We start from the raw sequence: 26,250 nt of genomic DNA, 5'->3' as shown, positions 1-26,250 counted from the left end.
CATCTTTTGTACCATCTTGTCCCCTAGCTAAGATGCTGAAGACCCATAGTTATCTACTGCATGCACCCAAGGAGTTTTTGATAAGGAGCCCCCAAGGAGTTAGCTCTATAAGTAGGTTTCTGTTGCTTTTGGATCCCGATATGCTTATGGTCACTGGTCAATGTTGGCTTTTAACGGTTCATCCAATATATAAATGCTCCTGTACAATTGGCTGAATGCAGTTTATGTTCATAAAATACTTATCGGTGCACTATTTTTTTAAAAAAATGTCTGTCTACTAATCATCCATGCTGACGAGCGAAGAACTCATTTTTTTTCTTGACTGCCTATTTTACCCATGTGCGTGCGGAGAAACTATAGAGTACATAAATAGAATTTTAAGCAAAGTGATAGGTAACAACACTTTCATTGCTTCCCTAAAAGACGGAACTTATAGTACCATGTCGTGTATGAGAGGATAACCGATGCATCAGATCGAATAGTCATGGACATAGGCGATGTGGAAGAGCCTTTTGCACAACACTGCACAATTGACCGGAGCTACTTGCTCCTAGGAATAACAAAAGCAGCTGATGCATTTGTGATGGTATTTCCAATTTTGACAGTGTGAAGTGTAAACATCTGGTCATATGCCAAACATAGTTTTTTACAATATGAATTGCTAGATCACTAAGCATCAGCTGCATGAGAATCTTGGCATATATTCAGTTGCAATTGATTTAGCAGGTCAAGATCATGCTTTGAAATTGAAAGGACAAGTAACACTATTATATAGAACATCGAATGCTTAGGTTATTAAGAAGGACGTAGTTTTTGTAACACGATTATTTGTACAGGGCTACACATTTTCATCAAAAGGTGGCGGGTTGAAATAACGGTAATCCACTATGTTGCGGGTTCGCTTATATAATCCTCTAAGATTAAAATTAGAATGGTTATCACTTGCTTAAATAAAAAGTATAAAAAGTATAGTAAGTACGAGTAGAAAACATATGTTAAGTCAAAATTATATTGATTTTCTAGCAAATATATAGATCCGTTATAATAAAATATAGTAGTAGAAATATAAAAATACACGAGGTTTAGAAAATACAATCACATTTTACCGTAGCAACGCACGGGCATTTGGCTAGTATATAATAACATCACGAAGATTGCATCAAATCATTCAGAGATTAAAAAGAAGTTAATCACAGGATACGGATCAAGACATCAAACTCGGATGGACACAGATAGAAAACAAAACTTACTAGTGGTGGCAAAAGGATCAGGCACCGTAATCCTACTTTAAACAAAAAGATTCATGCACTGGTTACACATCTCAAATCTTAGGGAAAGAAGAAACTCGCTACTGGAATCCTACAGCTAATTGCTGCTACTAGTTTCCGAGAATGACACCCAAAGATAACCCAAAGCTATTTAATTAAGGAGCAGGAGCATTCCCCAACTGCATTACACATCGTGCAAACTAATAGCTATTCTAAATTTACTCGAGTTCTATTACTGCAAAACACTACTAATAACAATGCGATTGACTGCGGTGGCCACTGATCCAAGCAGAGCTCAGTGCAGTAGCATCCGGGTGGTTATGCGGGAGATGTCCGACGGCCTGACAGGCTTGAGCAGGAAGTCCTCAGCACCTTCTTCCAAGCACCTGAAATATATAATGGACAGGAATTCAGATCGTCATTATCTTGCTTTAGTTTGTATTTTTCATGAACAAGGGGACATCAAGGATTGAAAAACACATTGGTTGGTTCAGAAGCAGACCTGCTGATCCGTGTTGGCACGTTCTCGGAGGACATGATCACCACCGGGATCTGCTTGAGCTCCGACGATTCCTGGTTAGAAAGATGCATATTATGTCAGGCGTAATGCGCGTGAGGATGCCATTTGCGACGCATATCAAGAAATGTATATCCAAGTCAATGCTTGATTACCTTGACCTTCTTGAGCAGGTCGTAGCCAGTCATCTCCGGCATCCAGTAGTCCGTGATGATCATGCTCACGTTCGGTTCCTAAATACATGCCAACAAAACATTTAGCCACCAATGTTCAGCGAAAGACACAAGATTGAAGCCATTCTGTTTTGTCCGTCCGTCAGTCAACGAAACAAGTGCTGACAGAATACGTACCGAGCCCAGTATCTCCAGCGCCCTCTTCCCACTGTCCACAGCCGTGACTGCATCAACAGAACCGCAGATTTTTTTTTTTTGTTCTGTAAAACGAAACGCAAAAGGAAAGAAAAAACTGAAAACGTGGCACACGGTAGTACGCCGCCTGCGGACCTCTGTACTTGGAGCGGCGGAGCAGCGCAGTGACGATGGCGCGGTCGACGGAGCTGTCGTCCACGGCGATTACGCACGGCTCCACAACCTCCTCCGCGTCGTCGTCGTCGACGGGCACAACCCTGCCGCCGCCCTTGGCCGCACCGCTCCTCTCCTTCCTCTCCTCCCCGTGGCCGTCGCGGCGGCTCCCACCGCCCATCGTCACTTCCGGCTTCGCCGAGGCCTGTTCCATCGAGTATGACTTGTAGTATGGCTGTGCGAGATGACGAGGGCTACAGGCAAACCCCGGACCAGGGCGGCGTTATTTATACGGGGCAGAGAAGGATGGCGGATCGGAGGCGAATATGGCAACCGGACGGTCGTCGGATCGGGGATCAGAGATCGCGATGCGGGCGCGGATGATTATATCCGATCCGATTCCCCGCCGCGCCGTATCCTTTCCTCCTCAGAGGCTACGGTGCCGGGATCGCGCGTATCCCCTCGTATACGGCACGGACGGATCATGGCAGGATCGCGGCAGGATGGCGATCTCACGCGGCCGGGGCGGTCAGGGGTGGATCGGTGAGTGTCCGTGCCAGCAGCGGCGTCCTCCTGTGCCTGCGGCCCCCGGCCCCCGCGCACGGCCTGCGCCGTGATCCGGGTGCGGGATCGCGGCCGGCGCCCCCCCCCTGCTCGTTCGGCAGCGAGCTCTGCCTCCCCGGCGCCGAGCAAGGCTGTCGCGCGGCCGTGCGGCTGCCCGGCGGGCGCGGGGCAGCCGGATCGGACCTGCTGGCCACATGCATTCAATGGACTGGGGTTGCGCGGTGATAGTGGGGGATCTCATCATGTCCTGCCACGATGGGATCGATCGCTATCCCCGGCCTCAGGTGGGCGCGCGGCAGCTTCGCACCGTACGCGGCAGTGCACGGACCGTACTACCTCACGCTGCCACGTCACGCCGGGTTCTGGTTCTTGCGATGCGGGTGGGGCCGGCAGGATCTTCATGCCGGGGCCGGGCCCACGGCACCAGTTCCTGCTCGGCTCGGCGCTGAATCCATTGGTCTGAGGTTTTTGCAGGCTGAAATAAAACGCCGAGGGCCCTGGCGCCTGGCATTGTTGGGGTTGAGCTGTCGCGGTAGTATGCATGGTAAAAGGTTGTCGAGATCGCGATATGGACCGTGGCGTCCGATCATTTGGCAAATCCTATGGAGTTGATATGATACGATATGAAAATTCCAGAGTAGTATCACACAGACACAGTCCTAAAGGTAGGATCCCATGTTGAGATTGTAATTTGTAAAAAAAATACGCACGATCCTGCTTAGGGTCAAGTGGACCATTATCCTACCCAAAAATTATGCCAGCATATAGAATTGGGATCGCATTCTATGAACTTGTTGGCTTTTACTGGTGTAGTTTACTTGCGATTAGATCTTTGTGAGTCGCTGCAAATAATATGTAGCGGCCTTTCAAATGAAGGGTACTTTATCCAAAAATAAATGTCTCCAGTTCGATTTTATGCACCCATGCCTAAGGGCTCCGCTGCTACAGGCTTCATATTGTAAGCGTATGCACCAGCCACCATTAAAAGAAGGAAAAAGGCAACCTTCATATAACAGCATGCCCAGAAGCATTTGCGTTACACTCACCGGGGTAACTTGTGCAGATCCCCAACAAGGGCTTCTATGCATATATATCAAAGCATGTGTTGACATATAAAGTGCATATTAAATAAAAATAGCACGAATGTTAGAAAAATTATGCAAATTTATCAAAAGATCATATCAAAATCTAGCTTTCATGAATTTTTGCACTATTTCCAACATTTATGCAAATTTCACCAGATATGCACAATGTAGCCCCCACAGCGAGATGTATGGTTGATATACTGTATATATATTGTCACATTTGTGTTGGGACTGATTTGCACTTATATGCGTTGATTTTAATCTTGATCTGATAGTGTTTTAGATCATTATGCAGGTATGGATTTTCACTTACGTCAACTTTTATGAGCTTTGAACTCTTAAAGACGAACGGTAACAGTAGAGATTCAAATTGTATTTACTTGCTACTGGCACCATTATACTTGACCATTGATAGACAAATTGGACATAATTCAAACATAGGCATGCCATGATAAAAAATTCCTTTTTTTTTCTCTATCATCATCACTTTGCTCTATTTCTATCCATGTGCACACTATTGAGATTGTGGCCTTTGACATATTACCATGAACCATTTTTGTCTAAACCCATCATGGAATAAAAAATCCATTTGCAGAGCATATAAACCATTGCATAATTGTGAATAGATTCTTTAGAAACTCTCTGAAAACTATTTGCACCGCATATAAAAATAGAAGAAAAAAAACTATTTGCGGAGCATATGAAAACAGAAAATAAACAAAAATCTGCCACAAGCAGGATCGAACTACAGAACTTCAGTAAATAAGGCTGACGCTTTACCACTGAACTATAGGGGCGAATTTTGACCTTTTTTTCATCAAAATTATACGGACAGTTACCGCGGAATGATCAATAATTATATCAGGTTAAGGGGCTGTTTGGATACGAGGTGCTAAACTTTAACAGTGTCACATCGGATGTTCGGATGCTAATTAGGAGGATTAAACATGAGCTAATTATAAAACTAATTGCAGAACCCTGTGCTAATTCGCGAGACGAATCTATTAAGCCTAATTAATCCATCATTAGCAAATGGTTACTGTAGCACCACATTGTCAAATCATGGACTAATTAGGCTTAATAGATTCGTCTCGCGAATTATACTCCATCTGTGCAATTAGTTTTGTAATTAGCTTATGTTTAGTACTCCTAATTAACATCCAAACATCCGATGTGACAGGTATTAAACTTTAACAGGTGTTTCCCAAACACCCCCTAACTATTACTGCATCAGCCAGAGAACGATCTCAGAATGCGAAATCGTTGGGATACTTTGATTGCTCACTTATTATTGTGTCTAGCTGCCGTGGCTCAACTTTCATGTGCGGCGGTGCACACGCGAGTGGTCACGCGCTGCCGACCCAAAGCCATGCACGCGCAGGGACGACATGGCGGACGGCACCTCCGTTCCCCTCGGCCCGGTCGAGTGGCGGTGCCGCCGTCCACTCCCCTGGCTTACTCTCGCAGCGTGCTCCACCTTAGAGTTGACCCTCTTCAGGCGCAGGGACTGCCGAATCCTCTCCTTCCTCTTCTCCCGCACCGACGACGACTTCCCCCTCGACCTGCCGGCCGTCGTGACGCCCCCGCGGCGGTCATCACCGTCGTAGTCGGAGGAGGAGGAGGATGAGCCCGTGTCGTAGTTGCTCCTGCTCGTGCTGAGGTCCCCCAGCTCGACGTCCCGCCGCCGGCCGCGTCGTCGGCCACGGTAGACGCGCTTGGTGTCGCGCACCTTCCGCCAGAGGTGGCAGCACGCGCCGCCGAGCGCGCGGCAGCATGCCGAGCAGGGCTTCCACACCATCTTGAAGGCGTTCTTGGCCACGCACTTGACGATGCCTAGCTTGCACAGGAGATACCCGAAGAACAGCACTGTGCGAACAAAGGCATTCTCATGCAAATCCGATGCGCGTACACGTGGCTTATAAAATCATATACAAATTCGATGCGCATGACGATGACTCACCGACGTAGGTGACGGCGAGAACCGCGACGAGCCTGGCCAAGCTTGAGAAGCAGAGGTGCTCGATGAAGCAGGGCAGGTCAAATGTCCCCGAGCAAACGCCCCTTTTGACAGACAAGAAAACAAGTGAAAACCGGCCATCAACAATCTATTAACGAACAATAGAGCAGCGTGATTTCACCGCTCCTGGTTGCTAATTGCAATAAAATGGAACGGCCTCGCTGCTGTACTGATCCCGATCCGCGATGTCTCGTCAGGATGGACTTACTCGCAGGACGCGCCGAAGAGAGCCCTGAACGGCGCCCCCAGGGCGTTCCCGACGAACGTGCCGACGCCGTTCGCCGCCGAGCTGACGACAGACCCCATCGACGATCTTCCACCCTGGAATCAAGTATCCGAGCGACCGCTCAGAGTGCTCTCGTAGACTGATCTTGATGTGGCCGGGGGGTGCCGCCGGCGAGCCGCCGCAGACGGACTACCCATAATGCTCGCAAGGGTTGGGATGGAAACTGTCTGATCGCTTCTTCTTGTTGTTGTTTTTTTTTTGTTGATGGAAACTGCCAAACCGCACTCTGCCAGGATGCTAGCAAGGGTTCGGGCGGAAGCCCAGCGATGTGGCGTCTCGACGAACTCGGCGACTACTGACTGGTGTGAACAGCGTCGTAGATCACTAGATCGGCGATCATAATCAGTTGCCGCCAAAATAACACATGCGCGTGATGACGGGTGAGGAGAAAACTGAAGAGCAGTTTAGCCGCCACAGATGTTGGGCCGGGCCGATATTGAGAAAATTATGTTGGGCCGGGCTCTGGTGAGCAGAGAAAAGTGATGACTTGGAGGCCCAATCTAACAATGACGCAAGCCCAGACGCTCTTTGGTTGCTAGGTCGGTTAGGACTATGACGGCTGGACCTCCGTTCCGTGCACGGCGACGGCTGTTGAGAAGGAAGAAACCCCAAACCCTCCTCCGGTCCTCCCTTCTCCACGCACCATCCCCGCCGCCGGAAACCCTAGATCGCCCGACCCATGGACCCGCAGCAGCCGGAGCCCGTCAGCTACCTCTGCGGAGGTAATCCTCTCGCCCCCTATCACCATCCGCACCTTCGATTCGTTCTCAGACTTCGGTCACGCCGGCCTCGCGACGGTTGATCTTTCTCTAGCGCAGCAGCAAGCAGGGGCCTCTCTAGGCTAGGATTATTCGATTCCTCTCTGGAGCCGCGGCTTCGGTTTTTTGTCCCCCATTCCTGTGATCCGCTGCTGAATCGAGGGTTCAAGTTGAGATTGATCCTGAAATTGGGCGTTCTAGCGGCTACCGGCCTGTTCTGCTTTCCTGTGACTTGTAGTGTTTAGTTTTGAATTTCTCGTCTCCACTATTTTCCTCAGTCTTTTTCTTTGGCAGAATAAGGATGAAGAGGATTTCTCTTTCGTTTGTTTGATTTGAAAATTTAATGTTCTGCTTCAGATTGCGGAGCTGAGAACACCCTGAAGCCAGGAGATGTCATCCAGTGCCGTGAATGTGGATACCGCATCCTCTACAAGAAGCGAACCCGCCGCAGTAAGGCCACATCATTCCTTCTCTTTTCAGCTCCAATATATGATTGCTTGTGTTCCCATTGCATAGATTGAGGTAGAGCAAACAATGCTATCAGTAAATCTAAAGACCAAATGCTGATGATAAGCAACCTACATACTTTAAAACATCCTATACTTTTGTGGTTTGTCTTGGCATTTGTTGTTAGCTGTCACAGTGTGAATCAGTTACTTGGGGCAGATGAGTATCAAGTGCCGAATATATGCTGACGGCAATGTCACAGAAATGTTTTTAAAAGTACTGTCGTATAATGGAATAGATGTTAGCTGATTAACGAACTTGGTTTACACGAGTATACAAGTTAATTGCCGAAGACCCAGTTTCACTTCTAACAAATTAGGCCACTATTCACTGGCTATTTACTCAGCTAGGCTTCTTTTTAGAACATTACTTTCAAGTCTCTGTTAGCTGTATCATCGCACTTCTTACATGGTGGTTGTAGAGCATTGATGCCATTTATGATCTAGTTTTCTGAGTATTGATCTTTCTAGCTTTCCCGTGTCCATTACAATTTTAGAGGGTATCTCAGTTTTGTCATGTTAGGACTTCTCATTTCATTCTTTTAGAAACCAAGTAACTTAAATGTCTTCAAGTCTATATGCATTAAAAAAGAGAGGGCATTAGCTGCTAGTTTGGATGAGCATATATGTACATAGAAAAGAAAATGTAGGGCACCAATTATTGTATTCTTTCTAGAAGGCAAGTTAACGTGAGTATCGTGTGTTGAATGCTGAACATCCATATTCAAGGGCCAATTGTTTCTCCCTTCTGCTGATACATCAGTTAGTTACCTTTCTTATCCATTTTTCATATTGGAATAAGTGAAACAAGCTGAGGCAATCAACCGCAGTGAGACCTTTGCATAACTTTTTTTAATGGATATGATATGTATTTGCTTCTGTTTAAAAGACACTGGCTAGTTTTCTAAAAGGGTCTTAGATTTTCATTAGTTAATATTGTGGTACTAGAGTATACAAGTTCTGTATGGTCTGATCTTCTGGTAGACTCTGTGCTGCTTTAATCCCCTCCCTTGACCCTTGTATATTCTGTAAGATGTGATGCATTTGTTTTTTCTATGCCTACCTTCTTATGTATCCTAAAGAAAGGGAAAATATGGATATAACTTTATTTGCCGCATTCTTACTGTTTTAGTTTCTGTTCTTCAAAATTCAGATTACATTGCTAGCATACTGGTCTTGACCTTAGTAGGGCTTCTGATATACAAACTTAGTGAGTTAAACATTTTACAGTCTGCAGTGCTACACTTTGACTCAAGTAGTAGAATGAGGTTTTGTAGGACATTGTGCTAAGGTTCTAAACATTTCTGGTACCTTTGCACTAACAGAAAACTGTGGCTCTTTCTTCGTGTGTACCAATTTATCTTATTACAATCATTACAGAATGGGAATGAAGTTGTCATGCAGCTAGCAGCCTAGTATGATCTGATGTTCTTTATAGCTATGTCTTACCCTTATGTGTGTTTTTTTTTAAAAAAAAAGAAGAAATAAACTCACAATGTGTGCATTCAAAGTAATGATTGATTTAGTTATTGTCACAGTTGATAATGTTAGCTTAATTGTGTCCAAGAGTCTAGTCATCAACAAATTGAAATATGACCAACTGTAAGCCCTTATAAACATGTATGCATTATTTGACACAGTAGCTATTGATATATCTTATATGGTTCTCACCCAATAAAAAAAAATCCTCCCCAATCTTACATAATTGAAAGTTAGCCCATAGCTGCAGCCTGCAAGTCCTTTGAAACATATATTTGGGGCTATGCCATAGTTGCACTGCGATACCTGAACCTAATGGTTTAGAAGGGATTACCCTTGTGATAGGAAGAAGATTGTAGCCTGTCTTCTTGTCAAAGCCATAGATCAAGTGGATTGTATGCAGCTAACTTTTTTAGTGGGGACATAGGGTTAACATAAAGGTGTGGTTGTGGTGTCATGTGGCAAAATGTTGGGACAAGCAGGACCGCAGGTATCCTGTAGCAACATTACTGATGTTACTGCTGAAATGCAGTGAAATGTCGTTCACAATCCATGTTTAACACGTGCATCTGATCTTTTAGACACTTTGTAATGGTTAGGCTGCCTTGTTGAATTTGGTGTTGCTATAAATACTGAAATATGGAAACGACAATTCCTGTACCTCGTCGTTTATGGTTTGACAAACATAGAGCAACGTTAGGAAAGGCATAACTTACTCTGGAAACAGTAGCTGAATTGCGTGCAAAGTTTGATATGATTGTTGATAAGCTGAATTTGTTTTGCATTCCACTTTATCTTTTTTCGCTTGTACAGTTTCTTACTAAATGTTTTGTTTCTTGTGTATAGTTGTCCAATATGAAGCACGCTGAAGACAATAATGCAATGCTTTTAGTCGCCCCTCTACCTATATGTAATGAGCTTCCTGAGGAGGGGAAATGAAAATGTAATACACAAACACAATGTTTGAGTGTCGTGTGCGTCCATTGGACTGGAGATGTTGCATTAATAATACGATTGATGGGTGTTGAATCTCGAGTGGTGCCGAGTGCCGACGATCAAAAAATAAAAAATCATTGGCGTGCGGCAGTTATCTTCGTTTACATGGCCGTATCGTTACCAGCGACCAACGTTGTGCAATAATTGTTCATCCAATCATTCAGCTAAAACTGATGAAAGCTGGGTGCGATTCATTTGTAGTGTGCTTGTACTGTCACTTAGTATTTTTGCCTAGACAAGCTGTTGCCATTGACAGGCAGTCGTGGCGAAACTGTCGGTTCCAAAACCCGAATCGCATTATTGCGGAATGGGGGCGCGCCTTATGTGTTGTCTGGAGAAAAATTGACGGCACGTACCGACATACGGCTTGTCCCTACGCCGACGCCGAGCCGTGGTTTCTGATTTTGTTGCCCCACCTACGGCTGAGACGGCAAGATAGGAGGTGGCGTGACAAAAGGATTCCCAAAGCTCGCGAGCGTTGTCGGCGCCATGTTTGTTGTGGAATCTTTGGAACGGCTTGTAGAACGAGTAGTAAGCCTGGGTAGGGGTAAGACCGTAAGAGGAGGATGGTGATTGGAAATCACTTTAAGTTTCTGGAGTGCCAATAGCACGGTAGCAATGTAGGGACCGGCACGCCCTGCGCAGTACACCCAAAACAGAAACAATCCGCTGCGCGCCTGCCCTCCACAATCAGATGTCGGCCGTGCGTCACGGCTTTTTATCTGGGCTGAGCGATTCCCACGCACGTCTCCTCTCGGTGCAAATAAAGCCTGAGCGTGCTGACATGGTGCGCTACGCATGCACGAAAACAAGAAGAGGAGCACGTACCCGAAACCGAAAGCGCACCGCTACGCAACGTCTAGCAGTGTAGCGGCCGCGGCCGCGTCACGCTTCGGACAAAAAGGGCAGCGGCCGCGTCTCGCCCCGCTGCGGCATATCGTATATCCGTCACGGGCTCCCGAGTCCTCCATCAGCGATCGGTCGGACCACCACCCCATCCGGCGCACGCACGCAGAGGCAGGCTGCTGAGGCGAGGCGACGCGGAAGGATGGCGCCCCGCGAGGCCCGGTGGTGCCCTGTCGCGCGGCGGCGTCCGAGTCGTCCAACGGCCGTCCTCCTCCTCCTGCTGCTGCTGCTGATGGCCGCTTGCTGCCTCGCCGCCGCCGCCGACGCGCGGCCGCTGCTGCCCACCGCCAGCGGCGCCCGGCGCGGCCTCCTCGACAACGGGCTCGGCCTCACGCCGCAGATGGGGTGACGACTCACGACGAATCCTCCTCTCCAGCATTCAGATACGCTGATGCGCATGGGGGCATGGCGTTGAGAACTGAGCTTCTCGGCGCTTTTCTTTTTTCTTTACTGATGATTTATCATCTCCCGTCCTCGCTTCCTCAGGTGGAACAGCTGGAACCACTTCCAGTGCGACATCAACGAGACGGTCATCCGGAGCACCGGTCAGAGAAAAGGCTCTCAACTCGTATCTGAATCACTAGTTTCTGATGATGCTGATGCTGACTGACGCTCTCAATTCCTTGGACCGACAGCGGACGCGCTCGTCGCCACCGGCCTTGCCAAGGCAGGCTACACGTACGTCAACCTAGGTGCGGTCTCTGCTTACTCTGTTTGCGCGGCATTAGCACAGATCATATATTCATATGCACAGCTCCGTACGCCGTCGGTTATCAGAGTGGCCAAAGTTACTGACAGATGACACTGCCTTCTCGGTTGCAGATGACTGCTGGGCAGATGACCAAAGAACCAAAGAGGTATAACCATGCCAGTAGTGCTACCCCAGCTCTTCGTCAGTTACTTTAGTTTGCAGTTAATTCTTGAACTCAACACTGGACATCCAGCACGATCAGTTTAACTGCAACCTACAACAAACAGACTATCTTAGCCAGCATGCAATTGACTTGCTGACAGGGCTACATGACCGCTAATCCCAAGACGTTCCCATCTGGGATCAAGGCCCTGGCGGATTATGTTCACAGCAAGGGGCTTAAGCTTGGCCTCTACTCGTCAGCTGGGTACGTTTTCTTTCTCTCTTTTCCCAAGTAGTATAGCACAGTTGATTTGTGTAGGCTGAAAAAACTTCGAGAACCCAAAAGTATATGATGCGAGGATACGATATGACACGAACAATCCAATCTTCAGGACGAGAACTTGCAGCGACAGGATGCCTGGATCCCTGGGCCACGAGGACACAGACGCCAAGACCTTCGCGTCATGGGTACAAAATAATGCCGCAAATGTTCAGAGTTCAGGCTACTTGGTTCAGATAGCACATATAGCTACTTATTCTGAAGCTACTGCTTCTTAAGTCGCTACTTCACTTGATTTTCTGCTGAACTGTGATGAGAGCACGATGGTGCGTGTGCAGGATGTTGACTACTTGAAGTATGACAACTGCTACAGGGACGGCACGCCTGAAACCGAGAGGTTCAATCCTGTTTCATCTGCGCATTCCTGTAACCCGAACGCTGAAGAATTGCAGCGTTCTTGTTTCAGATGAATACCACCTGCAAACTGTGATGCAGGTTTCCGAGGATGTCTCGCGCGCTCAAGGACTCCGGCCGCCCAATCTTCTTCTCCCTCTGCGAATGGTCCTACCGACATCCTTTCCTCTTCTTTAATTTGTGCGTTCTTTTTACTTCTGCTTGGTTTGTGCCTCATGCATAGTTAACCTTGTGGATCGATCGATGCATCAGGGGCTACATGGAGGTGGCGAAATGGGGCGCCACGTCCGGCAACAGCTGGAGGACCACCGGCGACATCAACGACACATGGACAGGGTAAGTGACGACGACGCCCGTCGGATCACTAGATCAGTAGGAGCGAGCAACTGACGGGCTGATCGGGTCGTTGTGGTTCTTGCGAGCGAGTGCTTGCAGCATGCTGGACAACATCGACCGTAACGACGCCTTCGCCCAGTACGCCAAGCCCCGCGGCTGGAACGGTCAGTTTAATTTGCTTGCTTGTTCGCTCACATCTTGTATCTCCATGCATCCGCCTGAATGGAAATCGATGGAGCCTTTTCCATGTCATCTGAGCCTGATCGTTGTATGCTACATGCGCAGACCCTGACATGCTGGAGGTTGGCAACGGAGGGATGACCTACGTACGACGAGTACGTCGTGCACTTCAGCTTGTGGGCCGTCGCCAAGGTGACCAACTGACCTTGCCATCATTTCTAGGCTCAAAAGGACCTCTGTCTGCCAATATGTTCAGAATTACTGAACGTGCCGGGCATTTACGTGCATGGCGTCGATATTCGACAGGCTCCTCTGATAATCAGGTGCGACGTGACGAGCATCTCCAAGGAGACGCTGGGGATCCTCTCCAATGCAGAGGTCATCGCGATCAACCAAGGTTCAGAACTGTACTGGACGCCATCTCTTCTTGTCAGCAATTTTTCACATCAGCTGAAGCGTTCAGTTCTTTCTACTCGCGCATTTTTCATCGTGTGTACTATAACAATTTGGCGCAGACCGGCTCTGTATCCAGGGGAAGAAAGTGAGGGATTACGGCAACGATCTCGAGGTACACATACAATACAAATGCCTCTAGCGAAAATCGTCAGGAACACATCTCGGGCAGATATCTTCTTAATTATTAGCGCTGAGGACAGGAAAACTCAAGCCTCTGCTGTTTGTCTGCAGGTATGGGCTGGGCGGCTCAGCCGGCACAGGCAGGCGGTGCTGCTGCTGAACCGTGGCGCAGCGCGCTCCGCCTCCATCACCGCGGCCTGGCCGGACGTCGGGATCCGCCCCGGCGTCGCCGTCGAGGCCAGGGACGTCTGGAAGGTACGCATGCATTGCTCCGGCCAGCTGCTGGAGTGCTGAGCATCAAATTACTAGGCTGTAGTAATTGCGCCGTGTGTGTGTGTGTGTGGCTATATCTGATCTGTTTGTGCTTCATCTGCATGTGCAGCACGAGACGCTCCCGGGGAAGTTCGCCGGCAGCCTCACGGCGGCGGTGGAGCCGCACTCGTGCAAGCTCTTCGTCCTCACGCCCGTCCCTCGCTGACGCCACCTTAATTGGAGACGCATGGACCGACGATCGGGCTGCCGATCGAGATAGTAGAAAAATAAACTCGTATGATTTCAGATTGGTAGCATGACTCCCTGACTGGTGGGACAGCAAGAAAGCTCTCAGCAGCATGCATCTGTGGGTGATCTAGTAGTGATTTCCATTGACAAAGTTTGGCTCAGATTTGAGATCGGAGGCGATGGATAAATTAATTAGTTGGTGTCATTGTGACAACTTCTCTACCTATGCATATGGTCGCCGCGATCGAAGGGACGCAGAGCCCAAAAGTTTTAGCTCCAGTCCATAGCATTTGCCACGTGGCACCAACGCAAAATCCTTTGCGATAAAAACACAAAGACACAATACCAGAAAAATGACCCGTTCCTTCTTTGTCTCTCGAAAATTTTTCCTCGACAGTAACTTCAACTTTCATTCCCAAATTGACACTCTATTCGATTTTCCACCCGACCACGGTTAATTACCCTGTGAAAAGACCATTTTGCCCATTGAACAAAGTGGGCCCATCACTGCCCCTGGAATAACGTGGGCCCCATCGCAACCACCCTTCTCCTTGGCTGGCACCCGCCTGCGCCTGCGCCGACCGACGCCGCACCGGCCGTCACCCACGCTGCACTCCGCCCCTGGCCGCAGCTACCCGTCATCCGCTTGCGCCTCCGCACCGTACCCCCGGCCGCGGCTGCCCGTCCTCTCCCACGCCAGCCAACGCGCCACCCAACACCTCCCCCCACGCCGTCGTACCCCACAGTGGCCCAGCCTCGTCCGGCGACGGCAACCCGGGCTAGTGGGCCGCCTCCACCCACTGTGCTGAGGCCGAGCTTTGCCAGGCCCTGATGGTGTCGAGGACGAGCTCCGCCTTGATGGAGGCCGTCCACGGCGGCCCTGCTCCACCCCATCTGTGTCCTCAAGCTCCACCAATCTCGCAGCCGGGCGGCTCTTGCCACCCCGCACGGGCTATAGCGGCATAGGGAAGGTGACCGGGGCGAGCAGTCCGCAGCGACGGGAGCATGAGGACAACAATCGGGGTGGGTGGGGCATGGCAATGGCGGCTGGGGCGGGCTAGGTGCACGACGACGGTGGGGGGCAACTATGCTTCGGTTTTGGGGGCTCGGCTCGGCTATGGCGCAACGTTGCACAGGGATGGCGGACGGGGTGCGCGGTGACAGCAAGCGGGCTGGTGGTGGACACCCAGGGCTGTTTAGGCCATGAGAGAGGGGGAGGGAGGAAGGAGAAGGGTGGTTGCAATGGGGCCCACATTCTTTAAGGGGCAAAATAGTCTTTTTACATGGAATTTAACGGTGGTCGGATGGAAAATCGAACAGAGTGTCAATTTGGGAATGAAAGTTGAAGTTAATTTGGGAATAAAAGTTGAAGTTAGTGTTAAATAAGGCCCTGTTTGGCACGGCTCCACTCCTAAACTCCAGCAACTCCATCAAAAAATTCAGCCAAACACCCCAACTCCAAAACTCCATGGAGTTTCCAACTCCATGGAGCTTTAGTGCAAATGGAGGTGGAGTTTTGGAGCACCTCTTTTGCTACTCCAGAAACCTCTCTTTTGAACCTCCTCGTGGAGTTGGTGGGTAATTACCCACCAATACCACTGGTTACACAAAAAATGTTTCATTCTATTCTCCCTTCTATTCTCCCGAGCCCCACTCGCCGCCAAAGCCCCGCCCGTTGCCGCCCGCCGCCCGTCGCCGCCCGCCGCCCGCCGTCGCCTGTCGCCGCCCCCGTGGCTGGCCGGCCCTGCCGCCCGTCGCCGCCCAAGCTGCCCCGCCGCCCGTCGCCGCCCAAGCTGCCCCGCTGCCCGTCGCCGCCCCCGTCGCCGCCCACCCCGCCGTAGAGGGTCTCTTGTGTGCGGCACAGTGCAGTGGAAAAAGGGGAAGAAAAAGATGGGATAGAGAGGATAACAAGTGGGGCCTTAATTGGGGGGTAACAATGTCAATCCACACTGAAATCGATCTTTTTTAGAGCTGAGAGCACCCATCTAGCCAAACACCCCATTTTTGTTCTGGAGTTTTGGAGCGGAGCTGGCTCCATGTGGAGTTCTGGAGTGGCGCAGCTCTACCCGGAGTTAGAGCCATGCCAAACAGGGCCTAAGAAAGGAAAAAAATTTCGAGGGTCAAGAAAGGAACGGGTCATTTTTCTAGTGTCAAATAGGAAATTCTCAAAACAAATGATTTACTTTCAAAAACAGCCGGCTATAACCTCTACTATATCCGTTCTCAAAAAATAAAATAAAAAACTCTACTATATCCACGGATCTCCAATGTTGATTCCCCATCTAGATACATTGTGTGACTCGAAACCTCTTTTGTAGACAAGTTCACTATCTTCAAAATACCTTTTCATTGGAGATATTATTCCACAAATTTATGCTTGTTATTGTTGCAGGCGCAACGTGCATTTTTATTTTAAATTATACATTTTTATTTGAATTTTTTGGAACATGTCATATGTTTTCTATTTATTGAATTATAACTTATACACAATTTTTTTCATGCTTTTCCTTCACTTACGAAGTGTAACTCGGTTGCTGGATTTTCCAAGTCCATATACGTATGCAAATGAGATTTATCAAGTTCAATGGATTTTTCATGGACCAGGATTTTATTTTGAAAAGAATTCATGCATTAAAAGGGCATAAGTGTACTTACGAACCAGGATTTGAAAATTTTACTGCTGAGTATATGTGATGTGCATGAATAATACGCCAAAGATGCAAATATTTGTTTCACCAAACTTTCTTTACAGAAAACTGTTTGTGCAGCGCAGTGAGGGGACGTTTGGTTTCTGACTTATTTTTAGCACCCGTCACATCAAATATTTAGATACTAATTAGGAGTATTAAACGTAAACTATTTACAAAATCCATTATATAAGTGGACGCTAAACGGCAAGACGAATCTATTAAGCTTAATTAGTCCATGATTTGATAATGTGTTGCTACAGTAAATATTTACTAATAATGAATTAATTAGGTTTAATAGATTCGTCTCGCTATTTAACCTCCACTTATATAATAGATTTTGTAAATAGTCTACGTTTAATACTTATCTATGACATGTGACACGTGCTAAGCAAGGAACCAAACGCGCCCTTAGCCGAGTCGAGTCGTGTGCATCGTGCTCCCCGTTCGCTTCGCGTCTCCCTCCCTCCCGCACCCATGGACCCCGCAACGGCGCCACCGCCACCGCCACCGCCACCATTCGCCGTGCACCTCGTCACCGGCGGCGGGTCCTCGCCGGAGCTCGCCCTCCTCCTCCGCTCCCTCGCCGCCGCCCGCGTCGTCGCCCTCGACGCCGAGTGGAAGCCGCGCCGCCGCGGTACCCCCGCCGCTGCCGCCCCTGCCGGGCCAGGTGATGGCACCTCTCCGGCGACTGCGCCAGCGCCAGCGCCGCCGCAGTTCCCCACTGTCACTCTCCTCCAGGTGGTCTGCCGCAGTGGCGATGGAGGCGAGGGCGAGGTGTTCGTCGTCGACCTCCTCGCCGTGCCGCTCGCTGAGCTGTGGGCGCCGCTGCGGGATCTGTTCGAGCGGCCCGACGTGCTCAAGCTCGGGTTCAGGTTCAAGCAGGACTTGGTGTACCTCTCCGCCACCTTCGCGGCTGCACTTGGGCGGGATGCCGGATTCGGTAGGGTAAGGGCGTGCTGACCAAATTCCGTGTTAGGCCTCAAATTCATTTCCATTTCCTTGAGGCGATATTGATGTAAATTTGGATTAGAATAGTGATTCCGACGCAATTGATAATATGGTGCCAGGATGAGTTTAAACTTTGCACTGCTTGCTTAAAATTTTCTACCAAATTGTACAGGATCGACCTCCTCTGTCTGCCTTTAGCATCTTGTCTATGGGAAAGGAATTAAGATGTTCAAATGTTTGAACTAGCAGACTAGCCCTCAGCTGTAGTTACTATCGGTTCAGATGACACTATTTTAGAAACAAGAGAAATTTTAGAATGGTTGGAAAAATGAGACCCGTCCACCCCAAGAAATTTAACGATGGAAACAAAGGAAGTACGTTGAAGTACCTAAAAAGAAGTACCAAGGACTACCAAATTGGTGGGACCAAGTGCCTGATGGTAGCCATATGTATACCTCCACTGTATACAGAACAAATTAAGGATATTATTATGTTACTCTAACAAATTGAGCAAAATCAAAGAACAACCAGACTTTAGCAATCAACTGCCAATCATGTGGATCCCAATGCATTAGTTGGACGCGTTTCACAATCACAATACCTTTGCTGATAAATTATAGGCTTTATCATAGTTCGATTAGTCTGCTCCTAATAATACGCTGAATTATGGATGGGGAGGCTTTATGCGTGTGTTCATGAAAATATATTTCTCCATTGTATTTTAATGAGACTTTTAGGATGTTATCCTTCTATCATTGATTTCCATGATTTTACGATGAGCACTATCTGGTGTGTACTACAATGACGCCATGTTGGCATTCCTCTCTGCAAGGTGGAACCTTTCTTGGATGTTACCAACATTTATTACTACCTCAAGGGCCATGACAGGCAGAAGAAGCTTCCAAAGGAGACCAAGAGTTTGGCAACAATTTGTGAGGAGCTGCTCAGTATCTCTTTATCAAAGGTTAGCATTGATCAGATGTCTTGCCTTCATGTTTGTAAGTACTTTACAAGAGAGTACCGAGCACAGACATAGGATATACCGTACAAAGCTTTGCAAATTATGATTTTGTTGATCCAGGCTACTATTCCTTGTTTTTCTAATCAGTGTGTATCCTATTGAAATTCCTGTCCACTTGAGTTTGTTGGTAGACTTTATTCTGGTTTTGATAATGGTTATGTACTCAGTAAGATGCAACATTTTACCTGGGTTAACTCACACTTCAAGTGCTTAATCCCTTTTGATCAATCCGAACTAAAGAAAATAAGGGTTCAACTTGTACCTGGTTATCTCACATTTCATCAAGGTAGTTGCCATTACCAAAATCATGAATGTTATTCCTCAGTAAAGGTTCAACATGTACCAGAATTACAATTGCTTGTAATAGGTAAATTCTAGTGGTGGAGCTTTGATAGGAAATGAGAGGAGCCCAATACAACATGAGCTGCAAGAGCCATTGGGTGTGGGGGTTGCAAATTAATATTTCTTTGGGGCCATGGCTGACCTAGGACCCCACAAACCTCCACCATTGTCCACATTGTACTGGCATCTTCTCTTAGCACCTGTGAGCATTGGACTGAGATAATCTAGGTTTAAGCCATCCTGGTCTCAAAGCGCAGCTCATTTGTTACAAGAGCTTGCCAGTAGTCAAGATGGATTGCTTGAACGGATAGATATTCATGCCTTGCATTCAACGTCAATATAAGTTTTAAGCTTGTTATTTTTGAGATTTTACCTGGTCTTGGGGTTGGACATTTCAACTCATGTTTATGAGACAAATTTGAGCTTGATCTTCCTTCCCGGTCAGGGCTCTACAGCACTAGTAATGTTTAAAAAACATTCGTGTTGTTTTGCCTGATTGTTCTCCGTGCCTTTTGTTTTACTAGGAACTCCAGTGTAGTGATTGGTCATGCCGCCCCTTGAGTGAAGGGCAAATACAATATGCTGCATTGGATGCCTACTACTTGCTAGACATATTTGATCTGTTCCAACAAAAGATAACAATGGAAGGTAACTTCTTAAGTTCTTGTTCTTAACACCATTATTTGGTTGTGAGAAATTATGTCATTAATTTCTCTCTCTGTTTTTTTAATTTCTTGTAAGCAAATATTATATTCTTGTTAGGTCTTCTATAAGTACCAAGAATGACGACCATTTATGAATGTCCTTTCTTTATTGTTATTTCTGTCGCAGGCAAATGTTCATCTACAACGGAACTAACTTCAGATAGGCATTGCTCATCAAGTGTCATAGAATGCTCATCTTCTGGATATGACATTTGCTCTGGTGGTTACTTGATGTCCATAGTAACTAAGTACAGTGAGAAGATCTTGTTGACGGAATCTGGTACAAAACCACGGTCCTCAAGACGGAAAGAAAAAACGAAGCTTCCTACTAATGCTAAATGCAAGGATAAGGTGGCTTGCTGTACTGAATGGCAGGGTCCCCCTCCATGGGATCCTTCCATTGGCGGGGATGGGTACCCGAAGTTCTTGTGTGATGTGATGGTAGGTTCCCCTGATCCCTTCTAACAGCTGTCTCATGGTTTCATTTGATTAATACAGCAGATAAGATGAACTTAGGTTTCTGCCATACATGTCAGTTATGTTCCTTGTTTGCAAATTACTGGATTTGATTTTGAGTAAATTTAAACAGATTGAGGGCCTAGCTAAGCATTTGCGTTGTGTTGGAATAGATGCTGCCATTCCATCTCCAAAGAAACCTGAACCAAGGTCTTCCCTATACTTTCTGCGATAATATTTGTAACATTCTTGGTGTAATTTCAATTGAGGAACAATTCTCAATAACCTTTTCTTGTGCTGTCTGCCATCCATTTTACTCACCTGTAGGGAGCTATTAAATCAAACATACAAGGAAGGAAGAATACTACTAACACGGGATGTCAAGCTCTTGAAATATCAGTATTTAGCGAGTAACCAGGTATACAGAGTGAAAAGCCTGCTTAAACATGGTCAACTAGCTGAGGTATGTGCGTATTGATCTTTTCCATCTGAAAACTCGATTTATCTGCAGGATCCTTCACAAGTTAATGTTAAATCTCCCATGGCCCAAACTAATGTTAGTTATCTTGTTACCATGTATTTTGTCAGAAAAACATAACTTCCCTCTTGTTGGTTAATTTATGATTAAGTAGCTCCTAGTAAATCATCTTTCTGGCAGTAACCAGTGACCAGTCCATTATTAGCCCAACCACAGGAGACAAACCTTTCAACGTTTGAACCAATCAAAGTCAAACCATGGAGTTGTGTACCTTCTAGCAAGACTCAATATAAAATACAAATTGATGTTTACTTATTTACTTACAGTTTACTGATTAAAAATCAATTTTGACTCCCTTATTTAGTCATCCATGCTTTATAACAGGATTCCAAAAAAAAAATGAGAACATGATATTTTCTCAATTGATTCAAGGAATTTCATGTTCTAGAAAATAGAAATGGGGCTTCTAAACTAATGACACAGAATCAGGGTTATATGAACAGAGAACAATGTACTGGGTACCATCTCAAAGATCATAAATTTGAAATACCACATACGAGGCTGATAAGTGTGCCCTGGGCCCACATGTCAGTGACACCTATGGTATTTTCGGACCCAAGTGATCTTTGTGATGGTATGGAGAGCTCACCCCATATCTGATTTGGAACACATCAAGCTATGGATGGCAACGGGCACATTACCTGCGGGCAGAGGGTTTACAAACCCGCACCCGCGAGGCAAACCCTGTACCCGTGCCCACGCCTACCGCCCGTCGTGGGCAAGAAGTTGTGCCCACTCCCGTCACCCGCGGGCACACCCGTGCCTGCCAGGCAACCAGGTGGCGGCGGGGACTCGGACGGCGGCAGGGAGGTGGCAGCGGGGACTCGAGAGGGGACTAGGGAGGTGGCGGTGGGGAGCGAGGGCAAGCGGTGGCCGGCGGGGAGCGAGGGGCGAGGGCAGGCGGCAGCCGTCTGGGCGCCTGTGCTGTGGTGCGCGGGGTGCGGGAGGGAGCGGCCGAGTGGGAGGATAAGGATGGGAGGGACTTGAGCCTAGAAATTGAGTAGAGGGTCCACATGTCAGGCAGTATGTAGCGGGTTCGCGGGTTTGCGGGCACGGGTAAGATATTTTTATGGCCGCTAATTTTTTACCCGCGGGCACAAACTCAAACCCGCACCTGTACCCGTGGGCACAAAATAGCACCCGTGTCCTTGCCCTACCGGGTTTTTGCCTGCGGGCACGTGGGTAATTTATGCCCATTGCCATCCATACATCAAGCTGGTTTTTGTTTGTTTTTCCTAGCATGTCTGATTTGGATGCTGGGTTAAACCATGCGAGTACCAGTTAGCTATCACCTGTGATCTGATAACCCATATCACGAATTTCTAATTGAGTAGCCAGGGAAACTGAGGAGATTTGGAGGCTAACTGATTTTGTTTGTTAACTTGCTTGCTTTAGGTAATTAATACCTTCCAGTTAAAGATCTCCAAAGACCAACTTATGTCAAGGTGTACAAAGTGTAATGGTAGTTTTATTCAGAAACCACTCACCCTTGAGGAAGCTGTTGAAGCCTCAAAAGGTTTCCAGGTTATTCCCTTGTGCTTGTTCAACCGAAATCTTGAGTTCTGGAAGTGCACCAATTGCAATCAACTCTATTGGGAGGTATTTAATCTTCTACCTTACACAATTCAGGCCAGATTATACTGTTTCTCCATTTGTTATAAGCAGCTATCTTATACATTCACAGGGAACTCAATACCACAATGCAGTTCAGAAGTTTTTGTCAGTCTGCAACATCAGTGACTAAGCAGTTGGCCTTCTTGTGTCTGTAACCTACTGAGACTTCATCACCTCTCGGTGAGAGAAAACTGGAATATCATCTGAATGATCTTTGGCATCCAATTGCGTGTGATGAAGCAGACCTCCTATTGTAGTGGTTGTTTGTCCCTGAGTCGTTGTAAATAGCCAAACATGTTTCAGTTATTGCCTTACTGCAACTATTTTGAAACGTGTTCCTTTTGTTTTGTACAGAAATATAGACAAAAGATGGAATACCCAGTACAGTATCTCTGTTCAATTTCCCTACTTTGCCAGCCTGATCCAACATGTACCGTGAAAAATCAGAAGGTGAAATTACAGCAAATATACACTACGGGAAACAGTAATTAATTTTGCCGAGTGCCTCAGGCACTCAGTGAAAATCCAAAAACACTTGGCAAAGTGTTTGCCGAGTATAACACTCGGCATTCAGCACTCGACGAATTTTCCGCCGGCAAATAGGTGTTTGCCGAGTGTCAAACATCGAGCACTCGGCAAAAGGTTTGCCGAAGGTCAAAAAAACACTCGGCGAAGATAAACACTTGGCGAAAAGGGCGGTAATAGCGTCCAGGGTAACGGCAAGTTTGCCGAGTGTCAGATGGAAGACACTCGGCAACAAATTAAAGTTTGTCGAGTGTCGGCCGTGTGGCACTCGGCAACGACCTTAATGGCTCGACACTCGGCAAACACGTTAAGTTTGCCGAGTGTCGGGGCCGTGGCACTCGGCAAACATGGGTCACCGGCAGCATTTTATGGCTTCTTTGCCGAGTGTTTAAGCCAATACACTCGGCAAAAATGCACCAGAACGTGGTGCAACTGCCCCCTTTGCCGAGTGTTAAAGCCAAAACACTCGGCAAAGCCCCTCTTTTTTACCTATTCTGTCACGTATAACGGACCCCTCTCAATTCACAATACACATCATCACAAGAAAAATAGTTTTGGTTTTGCCGAGTGTCGCAAAAAACACTCGGCAACCATTGGCGTTTGCCGAGTGCTGGAGGAAAACACTCGGCAAACACATGGCTTTGCCGAGTGTCGAGCGAAGCACTCGGCAAAGCTGGAACTTTGCCGAGTGTCTATGACGGACACTCGGCAAAGGACTAACATCCGGCACGCCCCCCTAACGGATGGCGCATGTGCCGGTCACGTGGTGAAGATTTGCCGAGTGTCACCTATTTGCGAGTGTTGGTTATGACTTTGCCGAGTGTTTTCCATTTGACACTGGGGAAAGAGAATTTATGCTGAGCGTAGAATGTTTGCCGAGTGCTTTCATGGAGACACTCGGCAAACACTGCCTTTGCCATGCCCGAAATAAAGCACTCGGCAAATAAAAAACACTCAGCATTTTCACTGTTCCCGTAGTGATAACATCCTTTGGCATAAATTTGTTCATACTTGGATATGATTGTACAATTGTCTCGGAAGTTTGCATGATGGCGCTAAATTCATGTCAGGACGCACATATTCCGGCAATTGGAGCGGCAATAACGCCAAATCCATGTTAACTAAACATACAACGCCAAATCAGCGTAATTACAACATACTTAATCTTAGGTTGCATCTATGCTCTGTAGATAAAGCAGTGACAAGTGTACATCTAGGTTTCATCTATCAATTCAATCTATCTATCATCCATATGACTACATGTTGAGTTGTTGACACATTGCTGGTGAGGCGCGTGTGCTGGTCATCTGGAGCTCGCCGTCGCTGGCTACGCGGCGTAAGAATCACTCCATGGCTTGTCCTCGGCGGCAGCCTTCTCCCACCTCTTGTTGAAAATCTGCATCTCCCTGAACGACCGCAACCTCACCGCGGCCCGCCCTGCCAATGCCGTGGCCTTGCCACCGTCGCTGAGCATGGGACGCCACGGTGGAGCACGTACTGGCTGTCCACCACGCCGACGTTGACGGCGCGGTCGCCCTTCGCGCAGTAGCCGAGCTTGTAGTCGAGTCCCCACCCGTGGATGAGGTCGTTCTGCACCATGCGCACCGCCACGCCGCCCGCGAGAACACCGGCACCATCACCTCCACCCACCCCTCGCACGGCGACCGCCCCGTGCTGCCGTCGCCGTTGCCGCAGCGCGCATTCTGCACGCGCCGGTGCATGCCGTCCTCCGTCGGCGACAGCGCATGTGCCGTGATGGCATGGTGTATCTCCGAGCGGCGGTCGAGCACCGGCTGCGACACCTCCAGCTCTTCACGCTTGACAACGTCGAGGTATCTGACGGGGTTGAAGGCGTCGACCTCGATGTCCTCGTCCCAGATGAAGACGTAGTCGTACTCCGCCACCACGTCCGGGTGCAGGAACCACTTCGCGAACTACCACTTGGTCTGCCCCTTCGCCGCCACGTGCACCGCGCGCTCCGACCACTCCATGTCTCCCCACTGCTCCACGGCGCCGTCGTAGTGGAAGAGCATGACGGTGAAGTCGTCGGCGGGGAACTTGCAGACGAGCTTGTCGACGACCGCCTTGTTCTTGATCCCCACGGGGATCGCCACGAGGCTCTTGGGCATCGGCGACACCGTGGCTGCTGCTTCCAGCTCCTTCTTCCGGTGCTCGGGGTCCCTGGCCAGCGAGGGCTCCATCTCCAGGTTGGTCGTGTCGTGCGCGAGCCCCCTCGGCAGCGGCGCGCTGCCTGATGATGACCGGCGTTTGCCTGCGCAATTCAGGTAGACTTGGCTCAAAATACTTTAAAACAAAAACTTGTCAAACATGGGGTTATTTCAAGTACCGAGTGGCGGGTTAGTATAAGAATATGCATGAAAATATTAGTAAAATAGTACTAAAATTATGTCAATAACAAGTGTCAACAATCCCCCACGTTTAGCTCTTGCTCGTCCTCGAGCAAATCAGGTGACTATAAAATTCTCCAAAGAGTTGAACAAAGGTCTTGAATCAAACCTGAGCAAGCGAGCTAAGTACCCAGTCCTTCAAACAAAAGATTAGAGGAGCAACAAAGGTAATCAAAATATGCGTGTTCAAAGAATCATCTAAGCAAGACTTACCCCACAACTTTTTATTAGAACTAAGTAGCTTCAAGAATTAGTCACACTTACTTTGTGTCTCGTCTTGGAAGTTTTTTCCTTTGTGAAACAAACTCTCTGCAACAAGAACTGAAACCAAATTTCTTTTCCAGGCACTTTCATGTCACTCAATTATAAGGTGGCTATCCTATTTGTTTGTAAGCTCTCATCTCTCAAAAGTCACTCAATTATATTGTGGAGCTTGGACAAGACAAGTAGGAATTAACACTTATATTATTGAATTAAGAAAACTCTCTAACGGTCGCCTACCTTCCGAGCCAATAATCATAAGAATATCCACATATGTGAGGTTTTCAAGGATAAGAAGATATGGAATGGTGGACATATGCAAATGCAAAATGAAATAGTGACTCTGAGGCACAAATGATATCCTCGTCATCGGATTGCACATGGTTGGAATGAAAATTTGTTCCATAAACAAGGTAATCCTTCTTTGCACTTTTCTTGATCTTCATGACAGTGAAAAACTACTCTTTCTTCCATTTCTTTTTATTTCCTTTCCTTTTCCTTTCTTTTTCTTTCATTCTTCCATTCTTTTTATTTTTCATCTGTTCTCCAAACCTCCTTTGAAAAGCACCCTATAAAAATTAGTTTTAGAATATTCTAGAGTCCTCCCAAGAAATTTTTGTGCATGAACCAAGGCAAAGGGACCCTAGGCCGATCGACCTATAGGGTGACAAGCCAATCGGCCGGGCCTCTTCTGCCCTCC

The 26,250-nt window shown here is 47.6% G+C and overlaps 3 protein-coding genes and 2 pseudogenes across 3 annotated transcripts; 2 read left to right on the top strand and 3 right to left on the bottom strand.

Annotated features, from left to right (window-relative positions):
• Positions 1-1,235: 1,235 nt before the first annotated feature.
• Positions 1,236-2,542, bottom strand: LOC101786510 (two-component response regulator ORR5). The gene is made up of 5 exons (XM_004956050.3): positions 2,289-2,542; positions 2,136-2,182; positions 1,941-2,018; positions 1,771-1,841; positions 1,236-1,654 (listed from the first exon to the last, which is right to left on the bottom strand). The coding sequence occupies exons 1-5, from the start codon at positions 2,518-2,520 to the stop codon at positions 1,564-1,566; spliced, it is 519 nt and encodes a 172-aa protein (XP_004956107.1). The 5' UTR covers positions 2,521-2,542; the 3' UTR covers positions 1,236-1,563.
• Positions 2,543-5,273: 2,731 nt separating this feature from the next.
• Positions 5,274-6,278, bottom strand: LOC101783856. Its single transcript, XM_004959154.1, has 3 exons — positions 6,181-6,278; positions 5,916-6,016; positions 5,274-5,821 (listed from the first exon to the last, which is right to left on the bottom strand). Exons 1-3 carry the CDS (start codon positions 6,276-6,278, stop codon positions 5,274-5,276), a joined length of 747 nt encoding a protein of 248 aa, XP_004959211.1.
• A 4,493-nt stretch (positions 6,279-10,771) lies between these two features.
• Positions 10,772-14,322, top strand: LOC101785704 (annotated as a pseudogene).
• Positions 14,323-17,131: 2,809 nt separating this feature from the next.
• LOC101785032 (exonuclease mut-7 homolog) lies at positions 17,132-22,761 on the top strand. The gene is made up of 8 exons (XM_004956048.2): positions 17,132-17,678; positions 18,514-18,645; positions 19,569-19,692; positions 19,876-20,189; positions 20,338-20,414; positions 20,532-20,667; positions 22,138-22,341; positions 22,427-22,761. Exons 1-8 carry the CDS (start codon positions 17,208-17,210, stop codon positions 22,484-22,486), a joined length of 1,518 nt encoding a protein of 505 aa, XP_004956105.1. The 5' UTR covers positions 17,132-17,207; the 3' UTR covers positions 22,487-22,761.
• Positions 22,762-24,208: 1,447 nt separating this feature from the next.
• On the bottom strand, positions 24,209-25,920 carry LOC101783453 (annotated as a pseudogene).
• Positions 25,921-26,250: the final 330 nt, after the last annotated feature.

This window comes from Setaria italica, chromosome II, assembly GCF_000263155.2.
Source record: "Setaria italica strain Yugu1 chromosome II, Setaria_italica_v2.0, whole genome shotgun sequence".
Classification (NCBI taxonomy): domain Eukaryota; kingdom Viridiplantae; phylum Streptophyta; class Magnoliopsida; order Poales; family Poaceae; genus Setaria; species Setaria italica.
The sequence above is the reverse complement of the archived record's forward strand: the minus strand, read 5'-3'. Positions and strand labels throughout refer to the sequence as shown.